Raw genomic sequence first — 20599 nt, 5'->3', positions numbered from 1 at the left:
GTAAAAGAAACAGAACAAACTTTCACAGATGAGTAGTAGTAGGAAGTTCTCCTAGAGATCAGCTGGGTTCCTGAATTCTTTTAGATAGGGTTGATGATCAGACAGCCTTTCTGAAGGGTTTGGGCTTTCTGGCATCTTTTTAAACTCTGGTAATGACTGCTAAATAATGCTAAATACTAAAGGTATGCTGTTACCACAGCACACTAGTACGTACTTTAGTTCTTTAGTACTTATTAGAGTTATAGTACTCTACAAGGAGCAATGAGCTATTTTTTCCTCTTAAGAGGGGAAAAAGCAAAATATTTTGAAGGCGAAGTAGCCTTTGTTACCCTACAGCTCCTAAACATTTTGCTTCTAGGCACTTATATAATCTATATAGGCAGAGATTGTGATAGATAATGTCACCCTTTGTGCATTTCAGATAAGCATCTCTCTAAACACAAATGTGATCAGCATGTCTCCTTGTCCTTTTGAGACTCAGTAGCAGCTTTGTCGAGTGGCTTGATAATTTTTGCGCCAAATTCAGTTGGACTTCTGAGGTCAGCAGCATGTAGAGGAGGATCTTCAGTTGAGGTAAGCTCTCCCGAGAGCACTGGCCGTTCCCACCGAGCAGGGGCTGCTCAGCTGGGCTCCCCTGGGCTCATCACAGCCAGGTGCGGACCCCTTCCCTGCCCATACAGGGTTTGGGTGGCCACATCCCTGCTCCCCCCACCCTGCCAGGCAGGTGAGGTCTCACACCCCCACCCGTGAGGCGCAGAGAGGAACATGACTTGTTGTACTCTCAGCTTTGGAGGAGAAGCTCATCCACACTGCATTTATATTAGACCCGCTTTGCTGCACTATTAGAAGAGGATAATTATTGAGTTATTTTATTGTGCGGTTATTCCTAAGTTGTTGATTTTTGGGATGGTATTTTATTGATTTCAGGAGGCAGCTAATTGCCATATGGCAGCTTGATGTTAATGTTTTATGAAGATCAGGAAACAAAAGTTTATGAAACAAAAGCTTTTGTATAGTAACTGCAGAGTTTCAAGAACTGTTTTATACTTCCTGACAGTGCAGGTCTGGCTTAATGGTTTGTTTTTACTGCTTAAGAGTGTAAACCTTTCTTTAGCCGATGTGTGGAAATTATATCCTCATCCCGCATTACGCATTTCACATTGCTCATTACTCATTCCTGCTTTCATTGCTGCCATCTGTAATCAGAGCTTTACTGTTTCAACTGCATGCAAAATGCTCCTATCCTTTGCACAGTAAGATACTTTTCCTTAGCACTCACCCACCCTTTCAAAAACAGAAAAAGGGGGGGCAAAGGGGGACAAAAAAGGGGGAGGAAAAACCTACCCTGTCTATATTGTTTTTCTCTGTTTTGGGTGGAGTCTGTGTTAGATTTTGGTTGCTAGATGGTTTCTGTAGTAACAAGCAGAGTAAAATCCAAGCCTGAAAAGGCACTTTTAAAGGTGCCATATCTTGCCTGGAGTATTATTTATCTAATTATGGATATGGAATGTTAAGTTTCTACTTTATATCAAGGCAACCCCTTTTGGTAGGGCAGACTGCTGCTAGGAGAACTCAGTATGTTGTGATCTTAAAACAGGAGACCCACAAATCTTGTTCCCACTTGACTTAAGCTCTGAAAATAATAACAAAAAAGCCAAAGGCATTAAAATGCATTTTTAAAGATTGTTACAGGCACGGACCACTTTGTTTTTGAGTTACATAGGAAAGGAACAAGAAGCTAGGTTCAGAAGGACACTTGGATTTTACATGTAACTGCAGTAACAAGGGTGTTGGATACAAGCAGCAGTGGTTTGTTTTGTTAGACTACTGTGTACAAAGAAAAAAATCCCAGTTCCTTCAGAATATGACTTTGCTGTACTCCAATTTTTTTGTTTTGTTTTGTTTATTTCTCCAAAGAGGTTTTGCAGGTGTGTGAGAAAGTAGGCACACACGTGGTTACTGCTTTTGCCTTGCTTGGGCACAAAAAGAGTTCTAAAAGTATTTTAAGATTACTAGTTTCCCATCTCTCCAGTACTAATCCTTCATTACCTGTATTCCTGACAGCCTTGCCTGCAACAAGCAGTAATGGTTTCCTAAGGTGGAGTTTCCTGTCTTTGGAATCTCGTCACCTGTCAGTGCCCTCCAGGATTTAGCAACCTTCTCTCTGTGAGCCTTGTGAAATGGTAACTTAGAAAAGCAGGTACACCGGGTTTGTCCTGGTTCTGTGTCCTTTGCAGAGGCAGGTTTGTCCCAGCCTTCAGCAGGCATCTTAGTTTGGGAAGGGTCTGAAGGTGTGCACCCACTGGGCACAGCAGGGGCACCCCATAACAGCAAGGGACTGTCTGTGTAACTTGTCAGAAGTCTGAGGGCCAGAGCTCATTCCCATCTGTATTTCCATAGCGCTGTGAAGGTACTCAGCTGGAATGCCTGCCTGGGCTTGTGTTGCCCTCTACAGAAGAACAGAGGCTGAGAGCTCTTGGACCTCTCCAGGGGCAGGGAATTTGCAGTGGGCAGCCTGGTTCTCAGCTCAGGGGAGGTGGGTTTGCTCTTCGCAATTTGTTCTTGCTGGGGCTTCTGCAAAATATGCTTGGCTGCCTCCATGGAAATTAGACCGTGGCCACCGGATGAGGTCTGCAGTGGAAGGGAGCAGATCAGTGTGGGTTTAGTTTGAGAAAAGACAGGGGTTATAATCAGGGACGTAGGGAAGGGCCCTGCAGGCTTTTGAATCTGAAAGTGTTAAAAGCTTCTAGGGGGACTTCAGGTAGAGAGATCAGAACAGCGAATTGATAACATTATGAAAGTTCAGGTTCCCACAACAGCTGGACTATGGAAGATTTACAATTTAATGAGGCTGATAATCCCATTAGAGATTAAATTAAGAAGGTTTTTCTGGGAGATCACCAAGAAAATTATGAGTATTGTACTGTAGCTTGGCTTGTAATGCCAAGGCAATGGAGAGCTGACATGTACTTCTTGCACTGCAGGACACTGTTTCATTCAGTGTGTCTCATTAAAACAAAGCATTCAGCTCCAGCAGTGTTTCACTACAAACAGAAGCAAATTATTGTTATTATTTTTTATTACTATTATTGCTATCATCATCGTCTTCCTGGAAACAATATGTAGATTAAAAGATGGAAATATCAACGAGATCTGCAAATCAGCACAGCTCTACTGCATTGGTTCTCAGACAATCCAGTTGTTTTTATTAGAGCAAATCATCAGAAGGCAGGGTGACCATGTATAAAAAATAATGTATTTAAGGTAACGATTGACATAACTCCTGTAGCTTGGAACTTGCACAAACCACTTTTTACAGCATCCTGCACATCCTAGTGATGGCAAAGTGTTGTGTGGAATAATGGCTCTGTAACCACAGACTTCAAAAGTGTAGAATGTCTGCGGCATGATGGAAATAGCTGTTTCCACATCAATAATATACTTACAGGCATATTGAAGCTTAATTGCAAGGCCAGTGGTGATGGGAGGAGGAAGGGGGAAGGGCTATCTGCCTGTGGCTGCCTCTGCTTTACAGCCAGAAACAAGGATACAGTTCATGATAAACTTGACTTCTGCATTTTTTCTTGTGATTTATTGATAACTCCATATGGGACTTCATAGAGCAAAGGAACTATTGACTCCTTAGGAGTTAGGAAGAGAGGCAGGGTTTGTACTATTTCTTGTAAGCATCACTCTGGCTGTTGCATTAGATGATTCTGTTTTAAGGGCAGTTCTACCACAACTTTTTTACCTGCTTGTATTTTCTCTCTTCCTTCGAATGAAAAAAACCTTTTACTTAAAAGCAATCTCTCACTTAAGTCCAGCTTTTTTTGGTCTACTTTTGTGAAGAATCCTGATTTTCTGGTTGACATCATAATGGTAGAATGAAGGCAGTTTTGATGTCACAATCTGTTACTATTGGACCAAGTCCTAAGGCACATGGAATATGTTTTCCTAGCCCTGGCACTGTAAATGAAAGGTGGGCCCAACAGCTTTAAGTGAAAAAATGAGGAGTTTTGTTCTGCAGACCATTGGTATTATTGTTACTCTTTTATTCCTGTTGTTCAAATGACAAATGTGTTGTCATTTTACTGCTTTCAGTGCACAGACTTAAGCAGGATTAAAGCTTCCCTTGCTGGAATCTCGTGAGGACACCATGGAGCCTGAGATTCTTAAAAAGAAAATTTCCCCACATTCTCTGGGGAGAGGCCTCAGAATGGCACCTTGAGACTCAAAGATCAGAAGGAAATGGAATTGAAGTTCTCCTTTGCTTAACCACTAGTACTTTTAAAGTCCATCAACATTTTTGGTTGTTTAGGATTAGCAGTAACCCATGTTCTCTAGATGTTATTACTGAGGGGAGGATCAAAGACTAATTGATTCATATTTCCTGGTCTGGTGATTTATTTTTTTTTCTTTTGTGTTGTTTTTTGCTTTAGAAATAGTTAATGGTTAACTACTTCTTGACGCGCTGGGCAAAGAAGTCTCCCAGCTTTGCAGATGAAAAGATTTTCATCTTTGAAAATATAACCCAAATGTACCCTAGAGGGCAGAGTCATTTAGAGCGAGCTCCTGCACACCTGCCAGGTTACTGGTGCGTGCCCACCGCCAGTTCCTTGGAGAGAGGGACCAAGCCCTGGGAAAATGGTGTTGGGAGCGTGGGTGGAGCCTTCTGGCTTCTGTGAGCAGCAAAAAAGTGGAGAAAGTGGTTTGTGACTCTTCTGGGTGCAGGTTCTGAGGAAAAAAAAACCCAACCAACAAAAATCCATAAAAAAAAAAAAATCAGTGTTTTGCAAACAGCTCCCTATAAGCCAGCAGGCCATGCTGTTGCAGCTCGGGCCTGCTGGAGAGTCTGAGCCTTTTTTTGAGGGTTGCGTTTAATTTTCAAATAGAGGCAGCTTAATTTTTGTTTCATAGCAAAGAAAATAATCACAGTGTTGCCTTTTGCAAGAGCTTTTTCTTCTTGAGACCTGAGCCACTTAGGGGGTTACTGCCTACTTTTCCATTTAAGTGGTGAGCGAAGTTTGTTGTCAGGCCTTTCTCCATGAGCCTGAGTGTCTGGGAAGAATCTGGGAAGGTCTTTGCAGCTCCTCTCATATGGGAGTACTTCCTTCAGGGTTTCAGGCTCCATTCCTCTCTTCTTTACCTCATTCATCTGGGGGGAGGGGAGGGGAGAAAGAAAAAAGAAGGTCAAGTACTGGGATACTTTGAAGAGTGTGCCTCTACCAAGCTTTGGTTTTTCTCTCTTCCTGGAACTCTCATTACATGATCCTGGTTTTCTGAGCCAATTGTTAGCCCAAGGCCAAATCCTTAACCTTGGGCTAGATAACAAAAGCACAGCTGAGGTGATCTTGACTCCTTTAAAAAGGCTGTCTACTCTTTGATGCACTCAGAATGAGACGCATAATTAATTTTAGTTCCAAAGGTTGTTCTTAGCATGGGAAATTAGCAGCTTCCATGATAAAAAGTCAGCATGTTAGGGATGTGCGTGTATGTGCTTTATGTTGATCTGTCTTCCACTGCATTCCACATCCTGGTGGGTGTTGGTGTGTCTAGGGAGAAGCTGAGACCAAATCCTATCTGGGAAGTTTTGCTTCGTGCCTGCATCTGTTCATACCACAGCCTGAGGACTTCGTGCCAACGATAGGAATCAGCATTTGGAAAATGTAGCTTTCTGACTCGCAGCTCTAAATGTAATTGGAGTGTATGCTCAGGAGAAATTGGGAGCAACGTTTTTAATGGATGTCAAAACTGGTTTGGGAAGTACAGCCCTCACCAAGGACCCCAGAGGCAAGAGAGAGGCCAGTGGGTGTCATTCAGTGCAATGTCTGGCAGTGCTCTGCAGAAACTCTTCTTTATGGTGTGGAGCTCTCTCCAACAGGTCCTTTCTGGGTTTTTCCCTTGGGACAAGACTCCTCCACCATTATCCTGTTTTGCTGAAGTCTCTGTGCTTCTCTGAATAACTTTGTGGGTTTATTTTTGTGCTGTAGCCTAGCAAGCCTGATGGCAAGAAACAGCATCACTGGTGCTGTAGTGTCAAGTGGGCCAGGTCACGAAAAGTAGTGGAATTTAGAGGCAGGCTGACAGCAATGGGAAGGGCTTTTGTGGGTAAAACTTAGCAGGAAATGCTGTATAACAGTGAAATACTGCATCAGGAAAAAGAGGAGTGTAGCAGCGGGGCCACCAGACCAAGGACAGGAGCGGCAGCAAACTACTCAGCTGTGGAGCTGGAATTGGAAAAGTCCCTTGCTGTCCCTGTGTGCTAATTCTCAAATAGCTCTTCCTGCCTCCTAAGTGTTTTGTAATGATATGTACCTTAAAGAATTTGGAGATGCCTAAATGCACTGCTGTTTATCCTGTAGGGTAGAGATAGATAGCTCCATTATATGGCATAATGACAGGTTTCATCCCTTGGTAACCAGTTTGCATGAGGACCAGGTCTGGCCAGTATTAAATTGGAAAGCAAAGATGGCTTTGTGATTAAGGTGCTGGAGTGGGACGCTGGAAATCTGGGTTCAAGTTGTGGGTCAGCCATAAACTCCCTGTGTGACCTTGAGCAATATAATTATTCCAAGACTTCAAAGGTATCTAAACAATTTGGACACCCATTTTCCAGTCATTTTAATTAACTGGGATGCTTTGAAATGCTCAGCTTTAATCTCCCTGTGCCTAGGATTCTTGTTTGTAAAGCCAGGATAAGAATATTTCCTTGCGCATGAGGAGGATGTGTGCATTAGGGATTGGGAAGTGTGCAGCCGCTCAGAATGCGGCAGCTACGGAGCTTGCAAGCGTGCTGAGGGGGGAACATGCTGAGGGGTTTAAATCCAGGTATGGGTGCTTTGTGCAGGACAAACAGCCCATTCCGTGTGGGCAGGAACTGGGGGATAGTGCCTTACTGTGATATATTGCCTTCCTTTTGGTTCATGGGGGACGAACACCACCGCGAGTAAATGCAACCAAAATATTCGCTGAGAGCAACAGCTCATTTCTTCAGGATTTCATTTTGCTCCATAACAACATCTTGCTGTTTCTTTAGTATCCTGCCATTCTTTAATACTGAATATTAAATTTTTACAAGACAGAATGAGTAGTTATTAACATTTCCATTTCTGGACTTCATAACAAGCTGTGCTCCCCCTTTAACGTCACCTACAGTTCTGTCCCTTTGCCTGCTGTTATGTGACTGTGTAATGAAAAGCCTGCAATGCACACAGGCAGAAGGAAGGGTTAAAAGAGCCAAGGGAGTCTTTAATTCCTTCATTTTCTGACTTTTGTGGGTTTAATACACAATCTTAACATTCCATTAGTAAGTGGTTGCATTTTTTTTTTTCTTTTTAACCGAAGAGATTAAAGGTTCCTTCAGATTTTGCATTTTTTCACTACCCTTTAGTCATGTCAGTTTTGTGTGCTAGGCAGGCAGGAGGTGAAAATCTGTCCTCAGTGGCCATTGGTGCTGCTCCCAGAGCCCAGTGGTGGATGCCTGAGAGTCTATAGGGGACTGCTGTTCCCTAAAGAATGTCTACATGGTAGGGAAATGTTTCCAAACCCCTGGATCCTCACTGACCATCAGTTCCTCACTGACCATTACCCAGTGGGTAAAGGGCTTTGTAAACTGCTTGCAAAACCCCGAAGTGTTATGTGCTGCCAGAATATCTGATCCTGCTCATTAGGATATTAATCAATATGCCAGTGGTAAATAGATGTTGAAATGAGGCTTCATGTTTAAATGTGAAGGAAAGAGATGGCTGCTGCTTCTAAACAGCTTCCACTGAATCAGTTGCATGGGTGGCACTGGTATGAATCAAATCAGTCCTTTTCACTCCTCTGTCCATTGGCTCCTTATGATCATTGCTCTGTGGGCAAGAAAACCTGACTTCCCCACTTTGGGTTAGCACTGTAGTAGGCTGGCAATGGAGAAACTTTATCATAACTAGCTCTCAAATCTGCCTGTCAAGATATATTTTTTCCCTTGAAATTTGGGGTTCAAAGCAACCACCAACCAGAGCTTCTTTAATGTGCTTGTGGGGTAGGTGAGCAGCTATTTCTCAGTTTTATTCTAAGTTCTGTATTCTGAGCATTCTGGACATGGAATAGCAAATCTTGCTCTAAAACTTCACTGAAATAAGATAGTGAAGATTCTGGTTGTAATTTTCACTGAAAACCAGCAACCAACAGTTATAAAGGATTTGGAGTTGAAGCTGCTATTTTCAAAGATTTTTCTATTACTGAGACTGTTTTTTACTGAAAGTGCTCTGGTGAGAATGTACTGTCAAATTATTACTTCATATACGTACAAGCAAATATAGTCTCTAAATATTTTGCAGAATAAGAACTGCTTTAGGATTAGTCAACTAAACATTTTCAGATGGCTTCACCTTTTAAAATGTGGTTATTTATCTCTGTTTGGTAGGTGCACAGTTTAGAAACAAAACCAAACAAAACAGGAAAAGATCATGTCTAGATATGTACCAAAAGTTAAAATTACTTTAGATAAAGAAAATTGCCTTTGGATTTTCCAGGGGAAAATAATGCAATGAATTAACTGAAAAAGATAAAGAACTAAATATGCCAATGACTTTTTTTTTTTTTTAGTGGCCTGATTCATGTTCTTATTACCTATTTTGTACCCTTGGCCCATTAAAAACTTTTGGATAGAACTTAATTTAGTACATTGTTACCAACTCTGGTATCTGCCTGATTTTATCAAAGTTCATGAACCCTTTGAGCGGCGACCCCCCTCATGCCCCTGGGGTTCTGGAGAGGGATTTATGGTTTCATGTGCAAAACAGTGTGAAACTTGGCACTTTCACATGGCCTGATCTGACAGCTCCAGGAGCTCTAAGTGAGCTCAAACCAGCTCAAGAGGTAAAGTAAAGCTTTATTGAAACTTGCTGGAACTTGGACCAAATTCCAGTTTAAAAGACCTGGCCCTTAGTGTCCTGTCATTGCCTTATCATTGACACGGAGGAAATCCACCCTGTGTGGCTGTTGTGAAGACAAATTCAGGAACACTTACCAGGTGCTCCAATGAGGATGGTGACAGTGGTGGTGTTGGAGCAGGAGTGCTCAGAACGGAGGTCAGTGACCCAGAGATGTGAATGTCTTAACAGTCGGTGTATGGAGAGAAGTCCTGAGTTCCTTCCTGCTGAAGAGCCGGGCCAGGCCGGTCATTAGGGCTGTCTGACAGGGTGAATGAGTCACAGTCAAATCAGGCACTCGTTTACATCACCAGGCTTCTTCAGGGCCTGTGCAAACTGCAAGCTCCAGCTCATACTGAAGGCCAGGTCTGCCTTTGCTAACTCTGCTTTCACTGAGCTTGGATGATTATGAGGGGGAATTCAGCTAAAGGTCAAAAAACCCACTTGTCTCCTCATTTATAAACCAGCAAAGGTGCAGCCAGTATCCAGGTTCATTAAAATACAGCATCAGGTTCCTAAAGTTCTGCACTTCGGCAGATCCTGTCATTTTTAAAAGAATTGAAGTCCCTGGCAGTCACTGGAACTGACTGATGCTGGGGACTGGGCCCACAAGGTACAGAAATATTTCTTCCTTTACTCGCTTCCTGGCCTTGCCCTCTGGACTGTCTGGCTTTGGAGCTTTCATCACTCAGGTAGGTCATGTTATGCCTCTTCCTACCAGGTCCCGAAACAAGCCAGTGTTGCTCACCCGAACTGGCTGTCAGTGAATATTCCTGTGCTGCACTGCTGGTATTTCTACACTGTCTGAAGCACTCCAGGGATCCTCCATGGGTGGATTTGTCAAAATGGACCTCTTTCAAAGGGGCTTGTGATTGTTTCATTTATGTGGTGTGGATTCCAGCTGTGATCCTACAGCGTGCTTGTGATGACAGCACCTCGGCCTATAAAGTCACAGTAGGAATATTCTGCTCTTAACTCATGCAAAAGGCTGGTTATCAAGAACTGGGTTTGTTTTTTCTGACCATGGGCAAACCCTTTCAGGAGAACATGAAACTCCCCCCATCTGCTGGAAGGAGCAGTGTGATGGGGATAAGCAATTTGGGAGATGTGTGGAATATGCAAGGGACAACATTTTGGTACTGGTGCGGGACAAGTTGACTGGTGGAAGCTGGATCTGCTGCTCCTGAGTAAGGAAGAACTGTTTCCGGAAGACTTGGCTGCAGTGTCATGAGATGGCTGGTTAAGAACCTGAGGGAAGTGAGAAAAGCAAGTAATATAATAATCACTCAAAATTTCAAGCATGTGGACTTTGGCTTGTTCAAGGAACTGGTAAGCAGAATCTCCTGGGAGTCTGCCCTGGAGGGCAGTGAGACCCATGGAAGTTCCTTGATCTTCAAGGACAGCCTCCTCAAAGCAGCAGAACAGTCCATCCTGATGTTCAGGATGCTGAGCAGGTATAGCAGCGTGACTGAACGGGGAACTCCTGACTGATTTCAAATGCAAAAAGGAACAGTATGGAGGTGAAAGCAGAGACAAGCAACCAAAGAGGAACACAGAAATGTTGCCTGGGCATGTAGGAACAGAGTTAGGAAAGTTGAAGTTCAGCTGGAGCTGGAACTGATGAGGCTGTTGGAGTGTAAGCAGGTTATTTCTACATGTGACCCAAGGGAGACCAAGGAAGATGTGGGCCCTCTGCTGAACGAGACAGCTGATGAAAATCATGGGAAAAGGCTCCAGTGTTCAATGTTTTGTCTTGGTTTTCATGAGCAAGGCCTGCTTTCACCTCTCTATGCATAGTGGCAGAGCTTGAGGGAGGAGGTAGATAGTACATGCATTAAAGAATTAAAGACCTCACAGGTAAATAAAGCACTGTGAGCCCATGGGGTCAGTCAAGATGACCAGAGGGTGCTGAGGGGCTGAGACTGTTTGTTTAACATCTTCTTTGGTCAGCCCTGATGAGAGACAGAGCATCCTTAGGGAGTCTGCAGGGGACACCAACACTGGATAAGTGGCTGGTGTGCTGGCCAGAGGAACCGTCGGAGAAGTGAGCTGGGAAATGAATGTGAGGTCCTACACCTGGGACAGAAACACCCCATGCAGGTCTGGGGGTAACATTTCTTCACCTGGGGAGTGGGGAGACCCCACATCCAATGTGTCATTGGCTTGGCTCCTGCAGGAATAAAAGCAAATTCTTGCTGGATTGCCTGGCCCAGCCTGGCCTGACTCTTCCCCTCTGCTCTTGCTCATTGGGATGCCACTGGAGCACTGCATCCAGTTTGGGACTCTGGCAGAAGCACAGGAAAACTGGAGGGAGCTCAGAGAGCTGTGCTGGGTCAGCAGCTGGGCTGGTGACACAAGAGGAGAGGTGGGGAACCCCTGATTGATTTAGCACTCTGCCATGACCCAAGGGCTGTAGAGGGGGTGAAGCCAGACTCTTCTCAGATGTGCAAACAGAAGGAGAGGGGGCAGCGACCGTGGATTATAGCAAAGAGAAAGCTGACTGAATAGAAGGACAACATTCTTCCCAGCACTAATGTTTTACCACTTGAACCGTGAGAAATTGTAAGATTTCCTCTTTTGGAGAGTTCCTGAACTTGACTAGTAAAGGTCCTGAACAACCTGATCTAACCTGAAGTTGAACTGGCTTCGTGAGGAGAAGGTTGAAAGAGAGGAGCTCCAGAGGCTCATTAGTATTTCTAATTTTGTGACAGAGAGAAAAGCACTGAGCAAGAGCAATAGATGAAGCAATGTGAATATGGCAAGTTCTTGTTTCTGTGTACACCATGTTATTTCTACTTTGTGCTCCATGTAACAAGCAGAGAAAGAGAAAACATGATTTTGCTCTTTTCTTTTTTTTTCTTCTCCCCAAAATCATCAAAAATGTGTAGGCAGATATGCTGCAGTATGCAGTCTAATCTCAATGAAATAATGTAAGTAATAACTGAGCATTTATTTCTGGCAGGTGTGTTCTCATAATAGCAGTTTTGAATGAATCCTAACAATGGTTTTAAAAGTAAGAAAGATCTCTGCGTGTACACGAGAGACCTTAAAGCTAGATTCGACCTGAACTTTCCCAACAAAAATTATTCAGTGCAAGATAGGAAATAATTTCAATAGAAAAATAAAATATTTAGTATTTTTTTCTCTCAAAATTATTGTAGCATGTACAGGAAGATACAAAGATCTCTCTGACCAATTAAAATATTTTAGAAAACAAAGTATTTGGCAGCCACTGGCACCTGCTGAAATACATACCCATGCTGGAATATCAGGCTTCTGCTGAAATATGTACTGAGCGTATTTTTATGTTTTAAATATGACTTCCCATCCTGGTATTTGCAGGTGCATTGTACTAAAGCAAACACAATCATTTTGTTAATTGCAGTTCAAGCTCATTAGGGAACTATAAAGGCAGAAGAATGAATGTAACTGTGCATTAAATGGTAAATGATTTTGGGGTGGGAAGCAGTCAGGTGTGTTGCCCTAGGCTATGATTTTCCCCAAATTAACATACATAGCAAAGAAAGAAAGAATGAGGCGGGCGGGAAGAAAGAAAGGCCACAGGTCACCAAAGCAAACCTCCCAAACTCCAGTGGCGCTGAAGGGAAATGCCAGCTGCCCAAGTGCTCAGTCTGGCTGGGACTGGCTCGCACCAGCACAGGTCTGGTATCGGTTTCGGTTCATTCCAACCAAAAATGGTGAAATCCAAACCACCTCGGCATTGTTCATGTAGTGAGTGTGTAACCGAGCTCTGGAAGGTCACACCACAGCCTGTGGGACCTCTGGGGTGGGCAGTGTTCATGGCTTGTATTGCAAGCCCATCTTGAAGCAGTGTGTGCTTGAGCAAACAGCCAAACATTTCCCTCAGAGCATTCATGGAAGGTTTGTAAACTCGAAAATGTGTTTATTGCAAAGCTCGGTTTCCTCCATCTCCCTGCCGGACTCTCAAGCCAGCAGGGATCCATGGAATTCCAGATGGTTGGACAAGCACGTTTTGCTGCCTCAGAATAATAATCATTGAGCAAAATGAAAACCTTGGCCAGCACTTCAGATCTGAGTAGCAACCCTGAGTGTCTCAGAGGTTGGGTTTCTAGATGGACATGGCTCCAAGAGTAGTTTCTTTGGCTGGCCATGATTTGGATCTTCTGGAAAATCAGGCTCGTTTATGTTGCCTCTTGTTTTCTGTTTTACCCTTGCTTGAAGTGGAAATACTTGTTTTGAGCAAGGAGGAAGCTGCTGGGAGAACTGAATGCAGAACTGAGTGAGACTTTTCCCCCGGAATTATTTCAACTGATACTGATGGGGGTTATTTTATGCAGTAACCTCTATTTTTTTCTTTGCTCTTGTCCGTTTCCCAAAAGCATTTCCATTTTATCCTGCTCTAGTGATCTGTTTAAGCAGTCTCCAAAGGCAAAATTTTCATGACTTTCAGAATGTATCTGTAATAGCTGAATGGCAATTGAGGTGCAAATGACCTGAGTTTTTTTCTTAAAGCTTTCAGAAAAAGAGCTGTTCTCTGTCTAGTCCTAAAAAATTCCTTTGATAGAAAAGAGAGAAATACCATGATTTATTAATGCTTCTGTCTGCTAAAACAATATACTCCTTAGCCAGTGTCACTTTAATCATACTTGGTTCAATTTCTTTGTTCTTTAGTAGTATCCCAAAGAGAAAACAGACTTTGTGGACAGTCTTTGCTCCGAGCTTAAACATAACTACTATGAAAAGCAATTAGTCCAAATTAGCAAAAGTGTGTATATTAGTCACTAATTTTACAATTATTCACAAAAATAATTGCTCTAAAGCCCAAAAAGTGTACATATTAGACAGGAGGATTAGTATTTTTTTTTTCTCCTCCCTCTTGTGTAGCTGTTGCTGTGTAGGGTCAGGGAAGAGCTTCTGGAATGGACTTGGTTGAATCTTTTCCAGCAAATCCTCTGTTCTTTGAAGTCCCAGCTTTGGCAGCTGCAGCCAACTTTACTGTCCAACATGAGACCAGTAAAACCAGATTTTGCTGGTAGACCCAGTCTCCGTGGTGGCTTCCTTTTGAAGAACCAAATATGGACAGTTAATTTGCTTTTGGAGGTCCATCGTGTTTAACAAGATGGATATTTGTTCCTAACAGCTTAAACACAGAGGTGTGTTCTCTTGTCTGCTCTGCCTATTCCCAATTAATTCACTTGCAGCTTTTCTTAGCGCATTTGTTCTTTGCCTATTATGTGGAATAGGTCTGCAAAGACAATGTGGGCAACTTTGTGAGTCTAAAATGAGAGTTCTCAGCTTGAGGCAGACAGATGATGAGCTGCTCAGCCCAGTGAGGGAAAAGTAAGAATAAAAAACCTTCTTGCCTGACAGCTGATCAAAAGTAATAATATTAAAAAATCAACCATGCCCATGGCTAGAGTGGTACAAAAGTCATCTTTATTGGTGGCATATGGGAGATATTGCAGAAATACTTTTTAAAATATTACAGGAAGGAATTTCAGCCATAGTGGGGGTTTCTGTTATTATGATGGGTGGATCTGAAATCTAAAACTTTGCAGGCATTTGCTGTAAATCGGGACAAACCCTTCTCTTCACAATGCAGAAGTTTCAGTGGCAGAGCTGCTCTGTGTGTGTGGCATGTGGCTGATGTGGGACTGACACCACCAGCTTTTTGGGAAAAGGGAAAAAGAGGTTTTTCTTGCCTTGAAACAGTAAGATATCCGCCAATTTGAGCAGCTCTAGCACCACCGTGCTGCTGAGATTTGGCAGCAGAGTGACTTTCACTTGGCTTTGCTGCCAAACTCGGCCACTTAATGAACATTTCAAACCTCTCCCCTTGCACGTGCTCGGCTGATGTTTGAGGGGAAAACCTGGTCTTTGCAGAGCGGCTGGGGCTTCTCCCTGCTGTGGGGCGGCTGCTCTCCCACAGCCCCCACCCAGGACGGGTCTGTCCCTCGGGGAGATGGAGGGGGACTCGGCCGAGAGAGGAATTGCTCTGTAATTGCAGCTGTATTTCCCGGGCGGGAGTAAGCTCGGGAATGCCTGCATGTCTGGGTGAGGGTCTCCCTCTGTGCTCGCAGGAGGGGGATGGATGTTTGCAGATCTCCTGTGTCCCTCAATGCATAGATACCTGTGGAATAGAGGAGAAAAGAGAGCACGAGATCTAGGTATTTTGGGGGAGGTGGTATCGAAAAGTTTGTGTTTGGCGTGTTCCCTTCCAGAATCCTGAAGTGGAGCTGGCATTTTTCTCTTCTGCAAAGGCCCCAGACAAAGCTCCTCAGCTCCTTCTTGTCTGCACAGCAAAAGGCACTGTGCTGCCCTTCACACAGGTCCTGTGTTCGCTTAAACTACTGGAGGCTCTTCAGCAACTCCAGGGGTTCCAGCCCTGCTGGAATTTGCTTCCAGCTGTTCAGTGGATTTTTTTGTAGCTTTATTTTGTTTTTTTTGTTGTTGTTTTTTGAAGTCAAGGACATCACACACATGTGTGCAAACTGTACTTAAAAACATTTAGGATATACCAAAATTATCTTGCAACTTTAATTCTCTTCCCAGCTCTACTCCCATCTTCTGTGCTATGATACAGCCTTTAATTAGACCACTACAATTACAGACCTGCTTGGGGAATGAATCAGGGCTGTGTGGTAAAAGACACCATTGTCCAAGGATCTCTACCCCATTTCTGGCAGGAGTGGAAAGATGAATGGTGAGGGAGGTGGGGGTTTGTGGAAAGAGGAAAAAGTATTAAAGGCTGTTCTGATGTTCACTAGGGAATTAGCACTTTCAGTGCTTCTGCCAGCGTGATTCCAGGCAAGTTACTGAAACCAAACTCTTCATGGGTGGTCACTGATTCAAGTGTTCCTCATATTCTGGGTGTCTGACTTGAGACCCAGGGTACTGACCTGAAAACTGGAGCAGTTGCAGCAGAAGCTCAGGAGAGCTGCGGTACAGAAAATATCATTGTAGAGCTCTGGAAAATGAAACAGCTTTGGCATGCCTGGTTGCACTGTCCCCATAGCCATGGATGCTTCAGCTCCCCTTTTCCTTCTTTGCTTCCCAGCCTGTGAAATCGGGGAAAGGTTGTCCCTCCTCTATGCTGGGAAACAGCAAAGGTAAATTCCTATTTGTGCCACACACACCAAGGCACTGCTGCTCTGCCTCTGGGTTGAGCCCTGAGTGCCCAAGGGGGTCTGGGAGCCCACGGGGTGCGCTGGGGCTCCTCACACCAGGACCAAATGGCTTTGGGGGGTCAGAACAGCCCCTTCTCGCCCTGGCCGAGCCCGGGGACAAGCACCCTGCCGGGAAAATGGGAGTGTGCTGTGTCATCATGCGCATGCATGAGGGGAGGGAAAATGGCTCCATTTACCGTAATTCTGCCTTTTTCTCACTTTTGAGTGCTCGGCTTTGCAGGAACATTAAGTCGTCTTTATCTGTCTGGGTAGCAAACATCCCCATACACCCCCCAGCAAAAAAATACTTTCCTAATGGTCCTTTGAGGCAGAACGCGCTGCCTCACTGGCTTGTTATTAGGAAGAAAACTTGGAGGCACAAATGTTGATCTTTTGCTGCACAGCAGTTTATGGCTGGATAAAAGGTTTCTGAAAATAGGTTTGATTTAAATAAAACAAACTCTCTTCACTTTAATTTTTCATGTGTGAACGCTTCAGAGAGCGCTTCTGTAAACGTCATTAGAGCGCATGCCATTGCGTGCCAAATTAGAAGTTTCAGGGGCTTTGAAATTAGGCATCTGTTATCTCTTGCCTGGGGTTTACTTAAGGAAAACAAGAATTCAAAACACGAATGCGCGCAATCTTTACAAAAATACTGATGTTTACAGTTTGACCTTTACTTTCTAGTGCTTGACTAAGGGCTAAGTATTTGGAATTATGCTTTGGCTTATAAATGTTTATCATCTAATAGGGATGACACCAGAGTTCTTGCAAAAATAAGAGTTCCTTGGAATAATGTGACTGAGAAAAGATCCACAGTAAGGGGAGGAAAGGGAAATGACTGGGACTTTCTGGGCAGGTGTCCTTGCCCTGCCAGCAACCCTCTCCCTTCTAGGGGCGGCAGCCATGGTTCCCCACTGCCTGGCCCTGTGCTGTTCCTGTCTCCAGGTAAAACCCAAGGCCCTGGGGGAGGCCCTGAAGGCCAGCCCTCAAACCTGGTGGCAGTGCTGGGCAGGGGAGGTGCTGTAGTGGTGTGAGCCCAGGGACAAGTTCATCACACAGTATGAGCTTTGTGAAAGCTGTCATGCAATAGTGGGGCTATTCCTGCAGCAGTGCAGGAAAACTTGCTGGGTTTTGTCCTGGTTTTTTACAGAACTGTGAGTAGGAGGCTGTAACAGGTGGAATTTCTGATCAGTGCTGGAAGAAGGAAAGGGGATGGGGTCAGATATAGTGTAGAAAGGGCCACAGGGAGCTATCATGTAGCTCCAAGTTTTCACTTTGTCTCCCTTATCACGCAGTACCCTGCTTTTCCAGTTTCCTGAGCACCTCAAGTTGTTGCCATACTCTGTAGGAGATGCTGGGGCCTTCCCTTAGCTAGAAAGTGGTACTTTTCCCCCTGCCTTTCCCACACAGGTGCAGAAGTCAGTAGGAATTCAGTTTAAGAAATGTGGCTCAAGGAGCCATTCCCGTGTCCCTTTCTCTCTGCTGATGTAAACATGCAGGGATGATATTTGGATTCCTCTGCTGTCAGTGAGGACAACTCTGGGTCAGTCTTTGAAGGGCTTCTGTTATCAATTCTGTTTATTGATGAGCTTATTGCTTGTCTGCCTGCTTGATCTCTTTCCCTTCTTGTACCATTTTTTCACTTGGCTGAAGAAAAAACTCCTCTTCCCTCTCTCTTTGCATGTGCTATTCCATTTCTTTTTTCCCCAAATTTATGGCAAGTGAATAAAGTGTGGAGTAGGCTGACAAGCTTTCTGCCAATGTCTCCAGCATTAGATATGATTCATTAACCCAACCTTGAGGAGATGCAGAGGTCCAGTAAAACCTATTCAAGATCATGTTTTGAAAGGCGTTCAGGAATAGGGAGCGAGAGGTCCTTCACCATGTCATGGCTTCCCTTCGTCTCCAGGAACAGGGCTGATAAGTTTTGTTTCCTGCCTGCCTTTGAAGATATTTTTTTAGTGTATAATAAGTAGTGCAGACATTCTGATGGGGATGGTTTTGCAGAACTGGTGGTAAGGAAGACAGTCCCACCTCTGTCCTGTCCTCCTCCCTGTGTGACCTTACCCTGCAGAGTAAGAGCAATGTGTGTGTGAAACACAACTTTTGGAATCCGTGGGGCGCTTTTTACCTGTAGAATTGACAGAGGTGCAAACACAATTTGTTGGGTTGCACATTTGTCCAATTTTCTGATAGAGGCAAAGCTGCTCATTAGCTCATATGAAGTGGAGAGCAACAAAAAAAATCCTCAGAGGTATCACATTAGAATCTAATCTCAGTTACAAGAGATGTGTGATTCCAGTGGTTTGGGGAAGCTGTTCCTAGTGGCTGTGGGTCACTAAGGGCAGGATGTAGCCCACCTTGGTTTATAAGCATTTAATCCTGGTTCATGTATTAGTAGATAATGGCAATGCTAATTAGGTCTGAGTGCTGGAGGTGACCTATGGATGTGCCAGCTGGAATCATCCGGCCACAGGAAAAGCAGACATCCTCAGATTTAGGACAGGCTTGTAGGCTGCTAGACTGGACTTACATGTTTATTCTTTAAATTATTTACTCTTGGTTATCAGAGAACTATTTTTTTTCCTTGGTTTGGAACAATTTATCTCCCACATTGGGTGGCCAGAATTTGGATTCAGATTTTTCTGAGAAAACTGCTTGACATGATCCGCCTTGCTCTGTGTCTGGTATTTTGGGGTGCTTCAGCTATTTTCCCTCTGCTTTCAACACTGTGGCTTCTAAATACCACTTCCTTTCAATGGCCAGTGGCAGATGAATTCCTTTTTCTCTCTTATGAACTAAGAGATGGAGCAAAGGGAAAGCGCAGCCACTGGAATACCACTGTTTCCATCAAAGTTCTGTATCCTCTGTTAGGAAAGCTTTCCAAATCAAATGGGTATTTATGTGGAACAGTTGAATTTAGCAGCTTAGCATCTGAATATTGCCATTATTTTTTTCGTGCAAACTTTCCAGTACTTTTTTCCATTTTACCCACCTTTCCAAACAGGCCATTGTGCAGTGTTATCTCTGATACCACTGTCAGATAACGCTGGACAATCACTGGTGCAGTACAGACATTGGGTGGTTAATTATCCACTCCTCTATCAACAGAGTTTTAACAAGGGAGCTTGTCCTAATGGGATGACTGGTGGGAAGCTGGCTGGTTTCCTCAATCTGCAGATGCTGGGTTTATGTTGTCAGCTGCATGTTCTGGTTCAGATTTTGGTACGTGCTCACTGATGTCACTGCTGTTCTCACGTGTCTCGTGTGTGCCTCTCAGGTTTGTAGGGGGTGCCTGGTGACTTGGATGGCAGCCCTTCACCACGCAGTAGCAAAGAAAAAGAAATAAAAGAAAGGAAAAAAACCCTCCTTAACCCACTAAAACACCCTGAAACACTCACACAACCCCCCCCCCCCCATTCCATTAGAACATTTGGGTTAAATACCAGTGGAGAGTCCAATGCGGAGCAAACATTTCCTCTCAAGTTTGTAAGCTGTGTGCTGGGCAAAGCAAACATCCCAAGGGCAGAGTGCAGGCCCTGCCATCCAAGGTCAGGGCTGTGTGGCCGGTGCCAAGCTGGGTGATGAAGATCCCAAGGGCCAAACCACCAGTGACAGGAACAACACACAATTTTACTGAAGTGTGGTTTTTCTGAGCTTTTGTCATACCTGCATTGTACTGGCATCTCTGCAGTGAGAGAGGATCAGGTCTCTTAAGAGGGACCTGCCCTGAGAGGATGCCCCACATGTTTTCTGTCCTTCTGTGACCTCTCTTTGGGTCTTGGGTGAAAGACAACCTGGGTGGTACCTATTTCCAGTACTGACTGGGGAACAAACTTCATCAAATACACTTTTATCCCCAAGCTGTCAGTTTTCAACCTGAGCTTTATTAAACAGAATTATAAGCAATTTTAATTGCCATCACTAACACAGACAAAATTACATTTAAATCCGAGGATCTGCTGTTAAGTTTTACTCTCAAAACTTTTTTAAGGAGTCCACGCCTAACATCACTTTGGTCGTCTGGCCCCTACATCCACCACGCCCTTCTTTTTTTGACATTTCTGGTTTGCTGTTGACCTCGCCTCGTTTTGTAACAGGACTGTAAGAGTGTGAATCCCGTAGCTGCACTTGCGGGTGAGTGCTGCTCTCGCCGTTGCTCTGCCGGGGTGCCAGACTGCTCCTGGGAGCAGAGCGATGCTGTCTCACCGGTGGAGAGGCTGCCCTGTCTCTCAGCACATTTCCTGTTGCTGGGGATTGGAAAAGCTGCTTGCTCTGGGAGCAGATGGCCACCTCTCCACCCATCCTCTCAGGTATGGGGAGGCAGCCAAAACCCGGCTTAAAAGAGCAAAGCCTAACCTGTTCAAAGGAGAACAGAAAGGAACATTTTTTCCAAACAGCTTAATGAAGCACTTGTTAAGGACTGCCAGGGACAGATTTCCATTCTACACAGGATATTCATTAGGAAAGTAAACACCCTCCAGCAGCATTTGTAGGAACAAAGCGGCTTGCATTTTCTAACGAGGTGTT

The 20599-nt window shown here is 44.2% G+C and overlaps 1 protein-coding gene across 4 annotated transcripts in view; it reads left to right on the top strand.

Annotated features, from left to right (window-relative positions):
- BMP2 (bone morphogenetic protein 2) overlaps positions 1-20599 on the top strand; it is a 122635-nt gene that overhangs the window by 23190 nt on the left and 78846 nt on the right. The window contains exon 4 of one of the 4 annotated variants that reach the window (XM_042049260.1): positions 422-573. The exons of 2 other annotated variants lie outside the window; for them this stretch is intronic. In XM_042049260.1, coding sequence (XP_041905194.1) covers positions 422-425 — 4 coding nt within the window. In that variant the 3' untranslated portion in view covers positions 426-573. Of the gene's footprint in view, positions 1-421; positions 10755-20599 lie in introns of those variants that run through there. One more of the 4 variants, XM_042049259.1, reaches the window with a different exon arrangement.

The sequence above is a fragment of the Corvus kubaryi genome, unplaced genomic scaffold (genome assembly GCF_017639235.1).
Source record: "Corvus kubaryi isolate FWS band 111438036 unplaced genomic scaffold, C.kubaryi_AGA036_p1.0 70, whole genome shotgun sequence".
Lineage (NCBI taxonomy): Eukaryota > Metazoa > Chordata > Aves > Passeriformes > Corvidae > Corvus > Corvus kubaryi.
Note: the sequence above shows the minus strand (reverse complement) of the source record. Positions and strands in the feature narration are given on the sequence as shown.